The 18,673-nt window shown below is 37.1% G+C and overlaps 1 protein-coding gene across 1 annotated transcript in view; it reads left to right on the plus strand.

Moving 5' to 3' along the window:
• The window catches only part of SNX13 (sorting nexin 13), a 69,766-nt gene that overhangs the window by 30,626 nt on the left and 20,467 nt on the right, over positions 1 to 18,673 (plus strand). Inside the window, exons 4-16 of the mRNA XM_074150348.1 lie at positions 3,634 to 3,723; positions 4,156 to 4,277; positions 6,662 to 6,783; positions 6,940 to 7,041; positions 7,659 to 7,747; positions 8,164 to 8,247; positions 10,673 to 10,811; positions 11,327 to 11,415; positions 12,230 to 12,329; positions 13,305 to 13,498; positions 15,963 to 16,067; positions 17,632 to 17,764; positions 18,224 to 18,261. Coding sequence (XP_074006449.1) covers positions 3,634 to 3,723; positions 4,156 to 4,277; positions 6,662 to 6,783; positions 6,940 to 7,041; positions 7,659 to 7,747; positions 8,164 to 8,247; positions 10,673 to 10,811; positions 11,327 to 11,415; positions 12,230 to 12,329; positions 13,305 to 13,498; positions 15,963 to 16,067; positions 17,632 to 17,764; positions 18,224 to 18,261 — 1,407 coding nt within the window. The remainder of the gene's footprint in view (positions 1 to 3,633; positions 3,724 to 4,155; positions 4,278 to 6,661; positions 6,784 to 6,939; positions 7,042 to 7,658; positions 7,748 to 8,163; positions 8,248 to 10,672; positions 10,812 to 11,326; positions 11,416 to 12,229; positions 12,330 to 13,304; positions 13,499 to 15,962; positions 16,068 to 17,631; positions 17,765 to 18,223; positions 18,262 to 18,673) is intronic.

Genomic DNA, 18,673 nt, shown 5'->3' on the forward strand with positions numbered 1-18,673 from the left:
GGTTCTAATTGACAAGCGGCTGAATATGAGCCGGCAGTGTGCCCAGGTGGCCAAGAAAGCCAACGGCATCCTGGCTTGTATTAGAAATAGCGTGACCAGCAGAAGTAGGGAGGTGATTGTGCCCCTGTACTCAGCACTGGTGAGGCCACACCTCGAGTATTGTGTCCGGTTTTGGGCACCTCAATACAAGAGAGATATGGAGGTGCTGGAGCGAGTGCAGAGGAGGGCAACGAAGCTGGTGAAGGGCCTGGAAAACAAATCCTATGAAGAGCGGTTGAAGGAGCTGGGACTGTTTAGTATGAGGAAGAGGAGGCTGAGGGGAGACCTCATCACTCTCTACAACTACTTGAAAGGACACTGTAGAGAAGTTGGTGCTGGTCTCTTCGCACAGGTAATTAATGACAGAACGAGAGGGAATGGCTTCAAGCTCCAGCAGGGTAGGTTTAGACTGAACATTAGGAAAGAATTTTTCACAGAAAGAGTGGTCGGGCATTGGAATAGGCTGCCCAGGGAGGTGGTTGAGTCACCATCCCTGGATGTGTTTAAGAGACGTTTAGATGTGGTGTTGGGGGATATGGTATAGGGGAGAACTTTGTAGAGTAGGGTAGATGGTTGGACTCGATGATCCCAAGGGTCTCTTCCAACCTAGATGATTCTATGATTCTATATTGCCAAATCACAATGAGTTGTTATCACTGTTACAAGTGCTAGTTGCGTATTTGATCCCTGACTGGGCTCCGAATCGCCTTACTTTGAGTCAGGGGGTCATACACTATGCTATGGATTTGATGCAGATGTGTGAATCCCCTGTGTCCTGTCCACTCATCAAAGCCTGTAACCACAAGTACGTGATTTGGGAAATAGTGGCACAGTCTAAATGAGGAGTTTTTCATCTTTATCTAGCGTAGTTTCAAAAAAGGACTTCAAAAATGTCTATTAGTGCAGCAAAGCAAAGTCTGAGGTCTACCCAGTCACTGCAACTACGTGCTGGTGGAGCCTGGGTTTCTTTACTCTGTGCTGCGTCTCACTTGGTGGAGAGTACGTCCCACGTTCTTTGTAAGTGCTTCCTACCTGCTTAAATAGTAGGTGGATGTCAAATTTAACAATTACAAGTGATATTCATTTTTCCCAACTAATGATTTAATACTGATAGAGTATGTCAGACTGATATTACGTATGAAATGACAGTCAAGTAGGACAGTTTTCTTCATGTGAGTTGGGTCCTTCCTTTAAATCAGTCTTTTAAGTCAGTGTCTGGAAGGCCATGCTTAAAACCGGCAGCACTTTCCAAGTGAGAGCTGTGGTCAGTTGTTGAAGCTGCAGTGAAATAAAAGCAGATATTCTGAATTTTAGATTTGTTCAGACATATCAAAAGCAAATGAAATTATGCTGCGTGTACATAAATATTTCACTGGAGAAAAAAGAATAGGAAAGAATGATCTAACCTCGTAGTTGGCTCTGATTTGAGCAGGAGGGTTGTGGACAGGGTGACTTCCTGAAGTCCAGACCCAAACCTGAAACCTATGAGCCTATGAACATTTGGATCTTTACCACATAACTTACATGTTCTCTGCTTATCCCTTTCTCTCTCTTTCTTCAGTCTGATATTGTTTCTTCTGTGCTTTCTAAATGGGGGGGGGGGTGGGGGGGGGGTGTATGCATTCAGTCCTCAAAATTCAAAATTCTCTTTTAACAATTTTGTTTGGCAATTTGAGTTGTGCTGTGCTTAGTAAAAATATTTAATCATTCCATTCTCTATTTTTTTGGTGTTTTTGACACTGTCAAGGCAAAAATATGTTGCAAATTCATTACTATATAGCTGGAGTATTGTTTGAATATGAGTCAACTTTATTCATATTAAAGCGCATTTAACTGTTCCCTTGTCTCGAAAGTTAAAAAATACACAGAATTTTGCAACAATATGCTTTTGTGTTGTGATAAGAGGTGTTACTAAGTAGGAGGAGGAATGTTTTCTGGCCTCAGGTATTTCACTGCCATTCACTGTTAACTGGTTTGAATGAGAGAGACTTAGGGAGAGATGTAGATCAGAAACATCGGACATACGGTTTATAACTTTTTCATTAATGGTTTTTGGTAGTTCGATGTTTCCAATGCAGCCATCACTTTCTCTCTGGATCAAGGAATAAAATTTGATTTTTTTTTGAGCAATAGCATAGGTTTTTGGGTTGTTATTTCTATGAAAATAGGTTTTTTGCTGATTTCATCTTAAGTTTGTAGAAAGACACTGTATTAGTCCACTCAAGAAGCACTGATGACAGGTGTTCTTTTTCAGTATGTCACTTGCCAAAAGTCAGCTCTGATGAGGTCATTCTTGGAGTTAACCACTCTGTGTTGCAAGTCCTTCTATAAAATTTTTTACCCCTTCACCAATTAATTTTTAAAGATTCATCTGTCAAGTAGTGATGGTACAAAAGAGTAATTTCTCTTCTGGCATATAGAAAAAAAACTAAGGTGGATAAAGAAACGGAGAGGAAAAAAACCAACTGAACAATTACCTGCCTGAGGTTGCACAGGGAGTTCATAATCAAATGTGGAACTGGGGTCTTGCCCAAAAACTGTCTCGTGCCGCTGTCATGTGTACCCCCTCCCTCCTTTTATCACAGAATATTTTTGGTTGGATGGGACCTTTGAGATCACCGAGTCCAACCAACAAAAAAACAAACAAACAAAAAAACCCACAAAAACCGAAAACCCCAAAAAATCCCAGAACACCAAACACCAAAACCAAACCAGAACAAACACCCACAACCACACCCCACCCACAAACAGACACAAACCAACAATCTCAGCCACTAGAGCATGCCCTGAAGTGCCATGTCTACACGTTTCTTAAATACCTCCAGGGATGGCGACTCCACCACCTCCCTGGGCAGGCTGTTCCAGTGCCTGACCACTCTCTCAGTAAAGTAATTCTTCCTAATATCTAACCTAAACCTCCCCTGCCCCAACTTCAGACCATTTCCTCTGGTCCTGTCATTATTCCCTTGGGAGAAGAGGCCAACACCCACCTCTCTACAACCTCCTTTCAGGTAGTTGTAGAGGGCAATGAGGTCCCCCCTCAGCCTCCTCTTCTCCAAACTAAACATGCCCAGTTTCCTCAGCCTCTCCTCATGTGACTTGTTCTCTAGACCCCTCACCAGCTCGGTGGCTCTCCTCTGGACACGCTTTTATGCCTATTTGAGTTTTATTTCCTTCTGATCTAGTTATTTAGCAAACTTGCTCCTTTACAGTAAGCAAGAAGTAGGTTTTCAGGTTAGTTTCTCGCCATTATTTACCATATAATGAAAAATACAGATACCGTTGTTGCCCAGAGAGGTGGTAGATGCCCCATCTCTGGAAACGTTCAAGGTCAGGTTGGACAGGGCTCTGAGCAACTCGATTTAGTTGAAGATGTCCCAGCCCATTCCAGGGTGGGTCAGACTAGATGACCTTTAATCCTCCATTCCAACCCAAACCATTCTATGATTATATCATATCTACTCTATAAATTATAATAATAGGGGAGATGTTGTATAAAGTCTTTACTGGAAGTATGCATACATCATGAACAGTGGAGCTGACTTTTAATTATAGCTAAAACCTGTAAACTTACGTTTCCTAATCTCTTTCAAGTGCATAGAAGAAATGAAACGTGAAGCCAGACCTATTAAGATTGACAGAAGACTGACAGGTGCAAATATAATTGATGAGCCTTTGCAACAGGTAAGTTCTAACCAGGATTTTTTAACCTATCTTTATTTTTGCATGAGTTGACTATGTAATATCTAAGTAGCTGAGAGACCAATAGGAGTTGAGACATTTTGTCGCATTTGAGAGTGCTAAGTGAAAAAACATTGAGGATGAGACAGGATATTGGGCAATATTTGAGCCTGTTTTCTGTATATTAGAGTTTCTCAGCATAATGATGATGAGTAAACATAAACCAATATGAAAAAGAGGTTTCGTATATGAGTTGTTGTATTGTTTCACTCAATTCCATAATGGCAGGGGAATTTCATTCCATATGGAACCATTCCATATGGTTCACTATGTTAATCTTTTAAGACGACTGCTGTTACATTATCAGGCACAAAAAGCTATTTTATGTTTTGTTTTGTTCATCATCTTTTTTTTTTTTTTACTTTCCAATTTCAGGTAATCCAGTTTTCCCTGAGAGACTATGTGCAGTATTGGTATTACACACTAAGTGATGATGAATCGTTTCTTCTGGAAATCAGGCAGGCTCTTCAGTATGCACTTGTTCAGTTTTCTGCCAGGTAAGGTTATTTGTGTTTACATCAATACACTGTCTAAGCAAGTGGACAAAGACCTCTGTGGGTTGTGTGGTAGTAGATAAATGATTACGTTTATCTAGTGGCATAGTTCAGTGCATATTTACAGAAAGAATAATCCAAGAACTACAGACTCTTGCTGATCCCTTAAGGAATGAGTGGAGATAATGTTTGTAGTCATGGTCTTTTGCAAAATGGCCTTTTCAAAATTCAGATTAATGTCTAAAATTACCGAAGAGATTTTTTTTTTTTTTTTTTTTCTGCAATTTAAGTATTGAGTTGCATGAATCATCACCTTTTTACATGCAGGTCTGTTTCATATAAGCAGCAGGGCTATTCCCAAGGTAAGTCAATTTGAAAGCCTTTAATTTAACTCTGTGTCAGCTGAGATAAGTGTTCCTTCAAAAAAACTCTTTGTTCTTATGTATTGAAGAGCTATACCACTTTTAAAAGTTATCTGGGGAATGAAATAATGTCACATATGTAAATCTTTTTTAAAAATAGGTTTGATTCAGTACAAATGGTTAGTTTGCTAATGGTCCCATGTTTTTTCTGCTGTTGCCTGATCAAGCAGCAGTAACTCAGAGCACTTGTCTGGGAAACTATTTTCTTTAGCGTGGCTGGTTTCTAAGCCCAGGTACCACATGCCTTTATATCCTTCTGCTTCTTTTTTAAGTAATGATTTCATGTATTCATCCCGCTCTGCTGATTGTTACCTGTTTTCTCTTCAGAAGAGGTTTTGGGTCACCTAAATATAATAAAAAACTTAGCAATTTTGAGGAGGTGTTATCCCCTCCCTCTGTTGACTTGAAAATGTAGGTCAGTGTGCCTTTCTGGCAAGAAAGGTCAAAGATGGAGAGCTAGATTTAATGCTTGGAAAAATTCATTATAATAAAATCTTATTGATTGTGAAATAATGGAAATCCTAGGAAACAGTGTTGGAAATAGAGAAAACAAGGCTAAATGCAGCTGTACATTAGAGCAAGCAATCTTGTGTTTATGTGAAATGGACCTGGGTCCCAACTTCAATGTTTTTGCCTATTTGGCAAAGTTACTTCATTGAACAGTATCAAGTGCTGAGTTTGTGTCAAAGCAGGCCAAGTTATAGCAAATTGTGTGGGGTTTTTTTCCCTATAGTACTATAACTCTTCAAAAATAGCCGCAACTCCTGTGCAGTCATGTTCTGTACAAATCAAATCAGTTTCACAGGGAGCAGCAGTTTGTTATTATTAAATAATCTAGTGTTATTTATCATGACTGTAGTTGGATATAGCTGTAGAAGTCTTAGATTAGTACCATGATCTCTAATACCATATATCCCGTGAGCTTCTGGAGAGAATGAGTATAGTGGGCTGGTTTTTTTTTTTTTTTTCTTTTTCCCCTCGAGTTACACATTTAGAAGACTGATGTAAGGCTGCCACCTAGTGTGTTTGTGTGTTTTGTTGGTTGTGCAGATGGTGGATCTGGATTATTGATGGTTTTGGTGTTTCTGCCTGTTGAGGCAGCTCCGCTTCTTATTTCTACATCTAGATTCTGCAGTAGGCTTCCCTCTCTTCCAGAGTTCCTTATCTCTTTCTCCTCTTTTGAAGGGAAGAAAGAGCAGATGAGAGAATAAACACAGAAAAGAAAGTGTTGTAGAAGGTTTCTGCTATAACGAATTAGGTATCTGAGAGAGTTCAGGTAGTGGAATATTTAGTGCAGCGTAAAAGCCATCACCAACCTCTAGCTTATTAAGCCTGTAACTCAAAAGTACCTTTTTAGTTTGGCTAGTAAGGCCATTGCAAGAGTATCTCTGCATCTTTTGTGTACCACTAATGAAGTGGTTTTATGCAAATCTAACAGTGACCGTTTTCTGACGCAAATCCATATGCATTGCTGGAGAGTCACACTAGCTACCTCTCATGTAAGCTGTAATTAATCAGCCTAATCAATATTAGGTTGCTGTAAATGTGTGTTTTCTCACTCAGGTGTATCCTGCAAATTGAGAAGAAAGTTATTTTGTTTCGGTGCCTTCCAAAATGACAGAAAAGACCTGGAGAGTATTTTAGTTTAGTTTGTAGGTGTTCATAGGCTGTTAATACCAGTGTTTTTTCACAGATATTTGACAACATTATGAATCAGAACACTTTTTTCCAGGTATTAATGTTTACGTTAAAGTAAATCAAGCATAAATATTAATGTGGTGTGAGAGTGGTGTGTTACAATATTTTATTTGTTTTCAGTGAATAGGAAATTACAAGATTTATTTCTTTGCTTTTCCATGTTTACTATCAGTGTGGCTCTTGGAATGAAGGAGAATTAGAAATTTATTATTGTTCTTTGTATTCAGGCTAAAATAGCTAATTTTCATGGATGCCCTTTTCTGATAGGTCAAAGGAAACAGACTGGCAGCCTTATTTCACTACACGACTTGTTGATGACTTTGGCACTCATCTTCGAGTTTTCAGAAAAGCTCAGCAAAGAATAGCAGAGAAAGGTGATCAGATGAAAGGTAATGTTAAGATTTAATTTTTTTTTCTTTGTATCTGAGTAGGTAGCTATCTTAGATGTGTGAAATATAGTTAGCTTTATTTTATAATTCAAGTTTACTCTCAAGTTTCTGATCTTTTACAAAAAAGTATGTTTCTTTTCATTTTCTTTTGTATAGACCAAGCTGAGGAACTTGTAGATACATTCTTTGAGGTTGAAGTTGAAATGGAAAAAGAAGTCTGTCGTGATCTAGTCTGCACTTCTCCCAAAGATGAAGAAGGTCTCTCAATATTGTCTTCTGAAGTTATTTTAGTATAGCAGACTAAATTAAAATACTAGCAATTATGTTAACCATATGAAATATACTGGAATCTTAGCGTGTGACTTTCAAAGCTATACTGTAACGATGTACGTATTTAGTTAGTCCTCTTTTCATTGGAAGAATTTTAGAGTAGAAATATTTTCTGGAAGGCAGGGAATGGATTTGCAGATTCTTACTGATTTTTGTTATATCTGCCTTACTTATCATTACTCCATAGTCTTCATTAAAAAAAAAAAAAATCAGTTTATCTTTTTGGGCAAAGTGTGAAGGAGGGGAAGAAAGCCCTGTATATGTTAAGTAAGGAAAATACATTTGAGTTTTTTGGTTCTTGGTCTTTGGCTTTCTTTTGCCTTGGTTTTGAGACTCTAGATCTCTCTCATTTGGGCTTTCATCAGTGCTCCTTATCGTCAGTCTGAAAGGTGTTACAGTGATGCTCGAACTATAAAAAGATATGTGATTCTATATTAGAATTTCATTTTGAGGATTTATCTCAAATTTGGTTTTTATGACGTCAGGTAAGATGGGGAAATAATATAAAATTGTGCTGAGGGGGTTTTGGTTTTTCTCCCCTTTAGGATTCCTAAGGGATCTGTGTGAGGTTTTACTGTATATATTGCTACCTCCTGGAGACTTCCAGAACAAGATCATGCGATACTTTGTCAGGGTAAGTACAGACTCTTAAAAGCCATCCCAATTCTTTGGTTTAATGCCGTCAGAAACTTCAGATCTGAGCTGCTTTTCTTATTTTATTTTCTGAAATTGATCTAATTTAATATTACGTTCTTTTAAATGCAGTACTGTCTTGAAAAGTAATAGCAGAGAACAGTTTGTGTGAAAAGTTTTAGAAGTTTCCTTTTGCTCTAGCAACATTAGAAAAGCATGATAAAATTGATGTTGTTTTTCTTGAGATATTAACATCTTCTAATGTTGATTGGAAGGGAATGTGCTAGTACCTACTAAATTATTTCTGCAAGTAAACATTTTTTGTTTAGCCTCTACACTGTGATTTTTAAATTGTTGCAATTATATTAGCTTTATGAATAAATGTATGAAAACGATTTATTATATTTTGTTTTTCAGGAAATCCTCTCCCGAGGAATTCTTCTTCCATTAGTAAACCAGCTCAGTGATCCTGATTATATTAATCAGTATGTCATATGGATGGTAAGATTTATGATGTTTAAAATGAATGATAATTCCCAAATATGTTCATATAAAACTTTTACTTGTGTTTCCTCTAATCATGGCAGACAGATCTGGTTAAAAAGTTCCCAATGGATATATTAGCAGAGATAGTAAACTTCTGGCTGCTATACTAATTTTTTTGTGTATGTACATACACTCTATCTGTATTATATTTACTTTGTGTTGTAGTTTGGCACAAGTGGGCTGAGGACAGATGTATGGCGAAGTGTAAAGTTGAGTCCTTTGGCTGTTCTACTCAGCTGGTCAGGAAGTACTGCAGTAACCTTGGAAGGTTTTGGTTTTTTTTCAGTGTGTCCTTTAAAGCTTAAGAGCCCTCCAGAATGACAAGTAATAAGATTTTTTTTTTTTGCCTCTGCTAAGGAATTTCAGGGTGTGGTTTTTTTAGGGATATTTGCGATAATCCTTAATAATTTAACTGAATGGGAAGAATGAATTCTTTACGTCCATATCTCTTTAATGCAACTGCAAAAGAACACAACAAACTTTTAAAGAAATACATATAGTAAAACTAACATTAAAACTAACATAAATAGAATATTCATACTTTAATGTTATTGATTTTTTTTTTTATTTTTTGCAAAGCAAGTTGCAAGTTACTCTTATAGTTTATTATCCTTTATAGGTCATGAGTCAAGTTTTAATATTTTTTTATTTCCCCATGTTCTCTCTACATTTATCCATATATTTTAGTCTTAGAGTGGGCATTCGAGTACTATGCTGAAAACACCCTCAGAACTCACAGTAAAGATTCTTACGTATGGAATAAATTCAAGTGTACATATACAGTGTTTCCTTTGCTCCGGCCACTTCCATTTATGTCAAAGTTCGCACGCTGCTTTTCTTACAGGAACCTGGCTTTAATATGAAAAATGCTGCTGCTCATATGGACCAAGCTTTTCAATTTTTGTTTCCCCTTTCCTCCTACGCATGTTCTTTATTTGTAACTTGGCCTCATTCTTTATTTACTGAGCACTGCCCCTGGCTGCATCCAAAGATAGAATTCTGTGGTTTTTATAAAGCTTTCTGTTATGATGGTGATGTCCCAAATATTAATTTTCATAATTGCTTTCTGAGATGAGGGAGTAAATGTGCGGGGGGAAAGATAAGGAAGAATAAATGCTTTCAAAAACTTAATACAAGTCTTATGAAATGAGGATTGTTGTAAAAATGAAGGTCAGAGGTAGAGATGACTCAAATTCTGGTTCCTTTTGGAGCCTTTGACATAAAATCAGATTTATGAAAAAACTTGATTTATGAAAATGAGAAATTTAATTCCATGTTCCTAGGCACAACTTATTTTGATACTAATTCTCTTGCAGTAAGATGTAAAGCTTCAATATAAAATGAGAAGTTAATCCAAACTTGTATCTTCATTGTGAAGGTCACAATTTTACAAAATGTTTGAAGTTCAAGTATTGCTTCTACTATTACTTTTTTAAAAGCAGATTTCTTGGAAGATTTTCCATTAACTGGTTGAAGGTATCCCCTTCTCTGATTCTCTCTGCTCGTGCAGCTCATGTCAGTGCACTTCTGCGGTACAAACCAAGTATGACATTTCCATATCAAAGCGAGCGTTTATGAAGGGTGTGGGTGAAGTGACTTTTTTTTTGGTTTGAGAAGGTAAAGACAGCACTAGAACTCAACCCTCTGCACCTGCCTGCACGTGCTGTAAAGCTGCCAGCCTTCCCCCCGATCTCAGTGTTGCGTTCAAAGCACGCTTCCCTGTGATCTCAGCAGCCCGGGAGCCTGCCTTCACTTGCATGAAGTCCTTTGAGTCCCCAGAGCAAGTTCACCCTGTGCCAATACTGGAAAAGAGTATATATTGAAATAGCTTAATTGTATTTACAGGGGTATCTGAATTAGATTTTCAGAGAGGATAGTAATTCAGTCATTTCCTACATTTTTTTCCCCCCTAGTAGGTTATGGTTAATGGTTACATTGCAGAATGTTTTAATTCTTTTTCTAATTCTGTATCTTAAGAAACCATTACACTGGGAGCATGTTGTAGCCTTGCAGGAGACCTTGGCAAAGCTGAAACCTCTTCAGTGGTCTCAGCAGTTTCTGCCTGCTTAGCTAAGGAGATGGGTAATGGCAGAAGATTGATTGTGTTTTGGACAAGATCTTCATTAAGGAGGTTGATGCACTTTCCATGTGTCTTTGTACTTCTTGGAAACAGAAGATGATGGTCTGAAATAGGTTTTGGCTGTGTGCATGCGTCCTCTTTCTTGGTCTGTGTAAAATTTTAGTATCAAAAGGAAGGTTTGGAAGCATCAAAATGTTTTCAAAATGCTACTCCGCAGTACTGTATCAAAATGATTCATGTAGTGAAAAATCAGGTTTTACCTGTTTTGCATTATTCACACTGTAAAAATTTCTGTTTCAGATTCGTGATTCCAACTGTAACTATGAGGCCTTTATGAATATTATTAAATTAAGTGATAATATTGGAGAGTTGGAAGCAGTGAAAGATAAAGCAAGTGAAGAACTGCAATATCTTCGATCTCTAGATACAGCGGGAGATGGTTAGTGCTGTGTTTTACAAAATATGAAATGCATTTACCAGCATGATCTCTGAAGAATATTCCAAACATTTAGAAAAATAAAAACTTTGCAGCATGGTATAAAGTATTTTGTTATTTAAAAAAAAAATAAATTACATGTGAAGTGTTAAAACTTAAATCTTCAAATGTGGGTTTTTAAAAAAACAAAACAAAAAACAGACTAATTGGTTATGTACGTCTACATCCACTGAATTCAAACTTGCCTGACTGAATTTCAGGTTCTGAATTTCAGTAGTGCTTTAGGTATTAATGGTTGGTCAGTTAACAGTTAGTCTGGAAAAGGAAAGAGAAAAATATTTTTTCCTGCTCACTTCCATCAGTAAGGTATTTAAACTGAAAAAAAACCCCTTCGCTACAGAGCTCATGTGCTTTGTATGTGGTATGTTGGTTTTTGTACGATGTTTTTAGAACATTTCAGAACAAGAGTTTATTTGCCCATCTGTATTGCTTAATCCTCTTTTTTTTTTTGCTTTCAGATATCAACACTATAAAAAATCAAATAAACAGTTTATTATATGTTATTAAAGTATGTGATTCAAGAATTCAGAGGTTGCAGTCAGGAAAAGTAAGTAGTTCAGAATTTTTTTAGTTCTGAAAGAGTGAAGTTGCAAATGACTAGTTTGATCTAGCTTTTTGATTCTTGTATTTTGAAACACAACTTGAAGTATGCAGTTATAGCAATACATTATATAAGTGAAGTTAGTTTTATATTTGCAATTTAAGTATGAAAAGAATTTTTAAGGGCTCAGATATTTGGAGTTTTTTCGATTCTGGCTTTCACAGTTAGATGTGTCAGTGAATCTTAAAACTATTCATACCTTCTCAATACAAGAGTTAAAATAAGATGTTACACATAGATGCAAAGCATCTTTGTATTTATACACCTAGATTTGGTTCTGGTTTGCTGTGCCTCAAGCTAAGCCTTTGGCAAAGATCTCTTTTCTTGTTGATTAAAGGTACCAAGAAATGTCATGTTAACAGAAGAAAGTTGGGCAGAGATGAATTTAACTTGTGCTGACCTGAACCCCACCAATTTCTGAAACTAGTTCATCCTGTTAATTCATTTTCATGCTACTATCACTGTTGGTGAGGGATTTGGGGTTGATTTGACCTGTATAGTATTACCTGAATGGCGGTTTTAAAAGCCAGTTTCCCATGTAGCAGAAATCATCTATGTTGAAGGCAAATAGTTATGAGACCATGACCTTATGATCTAGATCTTCACTTAGTAGTGATTGTGAAAATAACTAATCATTGAGAGGATGCTTTATTATCTATAATGTAAATTATTCTTTATTATGTCTGCTTTGTGGTAAGCAGGAGTTTTAAAAGTTAATTTAAAAAAATAATGCCTGTGAACACAGAACTGTGTCTTACAGGAAATAGATACTGTGAAACTGGCAGCAAACTTTGGAAAACTTTGCACAGTCCCTCTGGACCATATTCTGGTAGACAATGTTGCACTACAATTTTTTATGGGTAAGTGTTAATTTATCCGATCTTTTCTATTAATAAAGAATATGCTAACTCACAGGACTGTACACTTAAACTCACTGAATGTAGGTGTCTATTGAGAGTAAATGTGTATAAGCCCCTTGCCAGAGGGAACCAAGACTTTTTTTGCAAATCAGTTCATAATTAGCTGTTCAGAACACCATACTCAGTACTTCCAAAAGCTTTTGTCATGCTTGTTTCAACACCGATCTCTCCGTAAGACTCTTCTTGCAATGTTTCTTTAGTATGTCACATAACAGGTTTGTTCTGTTTAGAACAGAATCATTGCAAGAATCACTTTGAGGTTTATAATTGGAATGATTCTGAAACTTACTGGAATTGTTAGACTTTCGCTGGTCTCGCTGAAGCTGGTAGAACTAATGACTATAGATATTAGACTGAAGTTTAGAGGATTACAAGGGTACTGAAGGTTGTCTGAGAAGCTAAAATACAGCAGTAATTTATGTACTATTTTAGGCTTATATAATCAAGAAATGGATGGATTAAAGTTGTATAATTAATTTTTAATACTTTGTAATGCTTGATTGTATTCTGTGAATGAATTGAGCTGCTGATGGTCATTATTAAGAATATTGATCAATCTTAGTGGTGGTGATAGTCCTTTTGATGCTGTAGATGCACATGATTTGTTAGAATTTCAGTTTGAACTTCCTCTCAACTTGTATCATGCTGTACAAGCCTGTTACATCTAGGCAGTAATGATGGACTTTTTTACATTGCATTTTAGGATTCAGTGGTTAGTTCCTAGATTTTGCTCCCAATTTTGTTTACTGATTATCACTGATATGCATTCAGTACTCTTGATTTTTTTGAGTTTAGGTGACAAGTATTCCAGATGTATAACCAGATCCTGGAGTTCCATGTGGTTAACATCACAGAGAATTCTTATTCTAAAATGCACAACAATAACTGTGGTTGCGTGGTGGCTGTTTTCTGTAGATTACATGCAGCAGACCGGTGGCCAAGCACATCTGTTTTTCTGGATGACAGTGGAAGGATACAGGGTTACGGCACAGCAACAGCTGGAGGTACTTCAAAGCCGGCAGAAAGATGGAAAACATCAGAGTAATCAAACCAAGGGTCTATTAAGAGCAGCTGCATTTGGAGTTTATGAGCAATATTTATCAGAAAAGGTAGGAAAAACCCCTTACTTCTGTGTTGTTTGGAATTTTGGGGGAAATTTATTCTTTGTACAGAGGCTTCTTTGATAGTTATGGCTACATTAATATGAAATGGATGTGATGTAGCACAAGGTGTCTATAAGTTGACGTTTAACGTATTACTTGGGTATCTTCTCTCTACTTATGACAAACAGTAAGAAATTCTTTCTCTTTTGGGTGTTGGTTTGGTTTTTTTTCCCTTCTCCATTTAAAAAGGCACATACTGGTACTAGCTATCCTGTCAATTGTACTGGATGTGTTCCTTGGAAGCTGACTTTCTAGAATAGAGAAAACCTGGAGAAAATATGAAGACAGAATAAGAAATTTGGTCCCTTTGTATGCTGTCCTTTCCCCTTTCTCATCCTTTTACCCTGCCCTCCGCCACCTTCCCACCCCCGAAAGAAATCTTTTTCAAAAAGATGCAACCCAATATTTGTACAAACTTGGATTAAGATTGGGTTTTCAAATGAAGTAACTCTCTGTGTCTCTCTACAGTTGTCTGTATAGATTGCTCAAATATCACCGTTGGGTATCTTTCAACAGGATAAGCTTGACTGCTTCTAGTAGTCTTGTAATAAGTCTTTTGTGAAAGAAACACTTGTCAACTTGTGTTAACAACAAAGCATCTTTGTTCTGAATTTGTGTATGCATAAAAATCACCTTTCAACTTGCTGAAAAGCTTCCCTTAACAAATTATCCCTCAAATCTCCTGTAACCATAGCATAATTTGGGTTGCAAGGGACCTTTAAAGGTCGTCTAGTCCAACCCCTGGCAATGAGCAGGGACATCTTCAACTAGATAAGGTTGCACAGAGCCCCATCCAGTTTGACCTTGGCTGTTTCCAGGGATGGGTTATCTACCATCCCTCTGCGCAACCTGTTCTGTTGTTTCACCACCCTCATGGAAAAAAAATTCTTCCTTTATATGTTGTCTAAATCTTCCCTCTTTCAGTTTAAAGCCATTACTCCTTGTCCTGTTGCAATAGGCCCTGCTAAAAAGTCTGTCCCCATCTTTCTTATAAGCCCCCTTTAAGTTCTGAAATGCCCTGATAAGGTCTCCCTGCACTTGGCCTTGAACCTCATGAGGTTCACACTGGCTCGTTTCTTGAGCGTGTCCAGGTACCTCTGGATGACATTCTGTCCTTCAGGCATGTCAACCACACCACTCAGTGTGGTGTCATCTGCCAACTTATTGAGGGTGCACTCGATCCCACTGCCTATATCATTGATGAAGGTATTGAACAGTACTGATCCCAATACCAGACCACTGAGGGACACCACTTGTCACTGTTGACCGCTGCCCTCTGGATGCAACCATCCAACCAATTAATTCATCATAGAATCATAGAATCGTCTAGGTTGGAAGAGACCCTTGGGATCATCATCATCCACCAAACAGCCCACCCATCAAATCCGTAGCTCTCCATTTTAGAGAAGACGATGTTGTGGGGATCTGTGTACAATCTTGATGTCACTGACTAGCTCACTTGCATTGGTGACCAGCAGGTCCAGTATTGCATCCCCTCTTGTAGGGCTATTACCTGGCTTAAGAAGTTATGTTCAGTGCATTCTAGGAGTCTCCTAGATTTGCCTACAGGATGCTGCTCTTTCCGTATCGTTTCTTTCACTTTTTTTTTGCACGTCAATATTCTGTCGACACTGTGGTCTTTAGACTGTCCAGAGCTTGCTCTGATGGGTGTTTGGGCTGACCAAATGCTTGCCAGTTTGAAGCCACCTAACACCAGAGCTGATAAACTAAGCCTCTTGGCTGTGCTTAATAGATAAAGTGAGCGATGTTGCATCTGGCTCAGTGCTGGCTCCCTCTCTCTGTTACAGAAAAAGGGGAAAGTGTGTGAACTTGGGCCCATGTAAAAGAACACTTAACAGGCAGTGGTTTGAAATATGCCATACCAAGGGATGACTGGGATTCTGATGGCTGATGTTGTTAGTATGGTGGTAGCTGTACGAAAATCTGCATAAAAAGCTACTGTGATTACAGCTGTTGATAATCTTTGTCGAAATGGGCGAGTTGATGAATTGTTAGCCTTTCCTCAGGCTTCAGGACTCCATCCATTTACTTTCTTACTTGTTCTTCATTTCTGAATCTAGATCTTTTTGTTCATAAATAAATAAAATCTGTTTTTAAGTCTGAGTGACTCAGGTTTAATATTCCTTCAAAATAATGTGGATAAATTGTTTTTGAGGTGATTCTTAGTATTTAATCCTGAAACGTCTGAGTTTTAATACAAAGTCTGGACTTAATTTTGGGGGGAGGAGGGAGTCTGAATCCTGTTATATTCTACACAGTTCTAGAGATAACTCATCAAGAAGAAATTTAGTTTACTTAGAGAACTGTAGAATTGTACTGGATTTTATTTATGAAAATAGAAGCTTACTTTCTTTTATGCTGTAAAAGTTGATTTAAATGTCTATGACAGGCATCTCCGAGAGTTAATATTGACGACAACTTAGTAGCAAAACTGGCAGAAACACTGAACCATGAGGATCCAACACCTGAAATCTTTGATGACATTCAGAGAAAGGTATACTCTATTCATCCTGTATTTCATAAGATCTGTTAATGCTATAGAGTATTGAACTTCACTGCAGCCATTGAAAAAGGAGGAGGCGAGTCAAATATCTGAAGCCTAATATCTATTCTACCATTTTCCTATTCCATAAAAAACATACTCTAAATTGCCGAAATCTGCTTAGCCTCAGACAGAAGGAGTAGGTGTCCTGTATGAAATTAATGATGAAGCACAACTTAGAATTACAAAATCATTACTTGTGTTTATGCACCAATTTAAGAAAACGTGCCTGTGTAGAATAACGAAGTTGTGCAGTTTTGGTCCGCTTTTCGCTCCCTTTTTCAAAGGGAGTTTTTCGCTCCCTTTTTCAAAGGTGGATGTAAGCGTGTTTCCATGTTAAATTCTGTATCTCTTTCCAGCGGTTAATTTGACTGTTCTGTTTCTTCAAGCCTGCACAGTGTGGCACTCAGAAGCAGCAAGTACTGAAGATAAAACAGAATTTTTACTACTTGCATACATATACTTTATCACTCAAGTTTGGTATATATTTAAAAAAAAAAAAGCGAATGATTAATATTCTGGCAGTAAATTATATACCCAGTCTGGGAGGTTTTTACTTTAGGTCATTAACTTAATGTTCTTATTCATGCTAAAAATTAGTCATATGAACTGTCGAACTTAGATTCACTCAATTGTACTTGAGACCCACATTTAAGACTAATGGAAACACCTTGTGAAATCTGTATTGCTCAAAGTAGGTTACAAGGGCCTTGTGTGTGATTTCTGCTGAAGAGCATAGAGTTCTGATGCGTTACAAAAGAAATTGACTTCCTCAGACTTGCAAGAATTTATTTTCCATTCTTACTAGGTGATATCACTTGTACAAAGTGTTCCATGAAAAAAAACGTCGTCATTAAAATAGCCTAGAGTTGACATGAATATCCAAGCATTATGAATTAATTTCCACTATATATAGATACATGTGTGTGTATGTATATATACTGTCACTATACGGGCTACATAGGTAACTTTTTTGAGGTGGTGTGGTTGAATCTTCATGAGGTAGGGTTGTGCTGCATTGGCTGAACTGGAATTTTTCAGGAAAAGTAGTATGTGGTGTCTTCCCTCCCTTTCTTTCCCTCTTCTCACCTCTCCTCCAAGTGTTCACAAGTCTGCATTTATAGTTTATCAGCAAAGAAGGACTTTGAGATATAACGTATTGTGAAATGGGGAAAGACCAAATATGTCTATAGAGTAATTAGAAGAGTTATAAGGAGAGGAAGGAAATGCTTTTAGCTAACATGCTGTTTTCCTTCCTATATGTGCGTGTCTCACTGGTTAGGTATTTTCTGAGATTGTATTACACTTTTAGCACAACTGGTTCTCAAAACCTTTCTGTTAAGAGTAAACCTGAATTGAAATTTCACAAACTTTCATTAGGGTTTTAAAAGAAACCCAGAGACACTTAATCGAATGCACAGATATATGTTGGTCAAGTAGAATTTATGAAAGCTTGTCTGATTAATTAAAAAAATGTAATAAGTACTTCTAAATTTGGGGTTTTTATTTCAACAAGGTGTATGAATTGATGCTGCGAGATGAAAGATTCTACCCTTCGTTCAAACAGAACGTGTTGTACGTGCGTATGTTAGCTGAGCTGGATATGCTGAAGGATCCTAGTTTCAGAGGTTCAGATGATGGTGAAGGAGGTGAGCTCTGTATCTGTAAGGGGGGTATCCAGGGACCTTTCTTCTTTCTTTTTAGTCAAATAGTTTTTTCTATAGTAACTTTATTAGTCTCACGTAAATTCTTTGTTAAGTCTTGGTAATAAGTGTGTTGCTAAAACAAGTATGCAACTCTCTCATTCTCATTTTTTACTCAAAAATATTTGAGGCTCTTTAAGCAATTTCATGATCTTAAAAAGGAATGATCTCTGAAGTATTTAATTCATATCTATAGCTGTATAAACTTACATACATTTCCCTTTAGGTGTCTTTATTGGAAACTTGAATTACTTACATGTTGGGCGCAACATTTTGCCCAATGCCACAGTTGTGCATTATTTTCCATAATGGTTTGTCTTTGCATTTTTATTTCTTCTGTGTGGCCCTACATCAGAGAAAATCTTCTAACCTGTTTTTTCCTGTTCCCTTCCTCACTGCTCCCAGAATCTTTTAATGGGTCTCCTACTGGCAGCATAAATCTGGTAAGTGCTTGTATTTTTTTTAAATTATTATTACTTTTTTCCCTCAGCAGTAGGGAAAGTGTTATAAAATAGTTTAAATTATGTACGCTAGAGACTTTACCTCACTGCAGTTCAATTTCTGAAAAAGTTCTGGAACCAAATTGAAACACACATAAGGTATCAATTAATCTGTAAGATAAAGCTGTCCCTTTTGTCCTTTCCCCTGTGTTTAATGAAATTTTTGCAGTTTCTCACAAAACCAGTAATAATCTATAGTTAATTTATGCAAAGCATACTTTCTTATCCCTGTTTATTTTTTTAAATGGAAATGAATTTGGTAATAATAGGTGAAAACAAATCCCTTGAAACTGAAATTGCGAAGGATAAAATTCAAGGAGACTGTAAAATGAAGCATTTAATTAGATTTTTATAG

Source organism: Numenius arquata, chromosome 7 (assembly GCF_964106895.1).
Source record: "Numenius arquata chromosome 7, bNumArq3.hap1.1, whole genome shotgun sequence".
NCBI lineage: Eukaryota > Metazoa > Chordata > Aves > Charadriiformes > Scolopacidae > Numenius > Numenius arquata.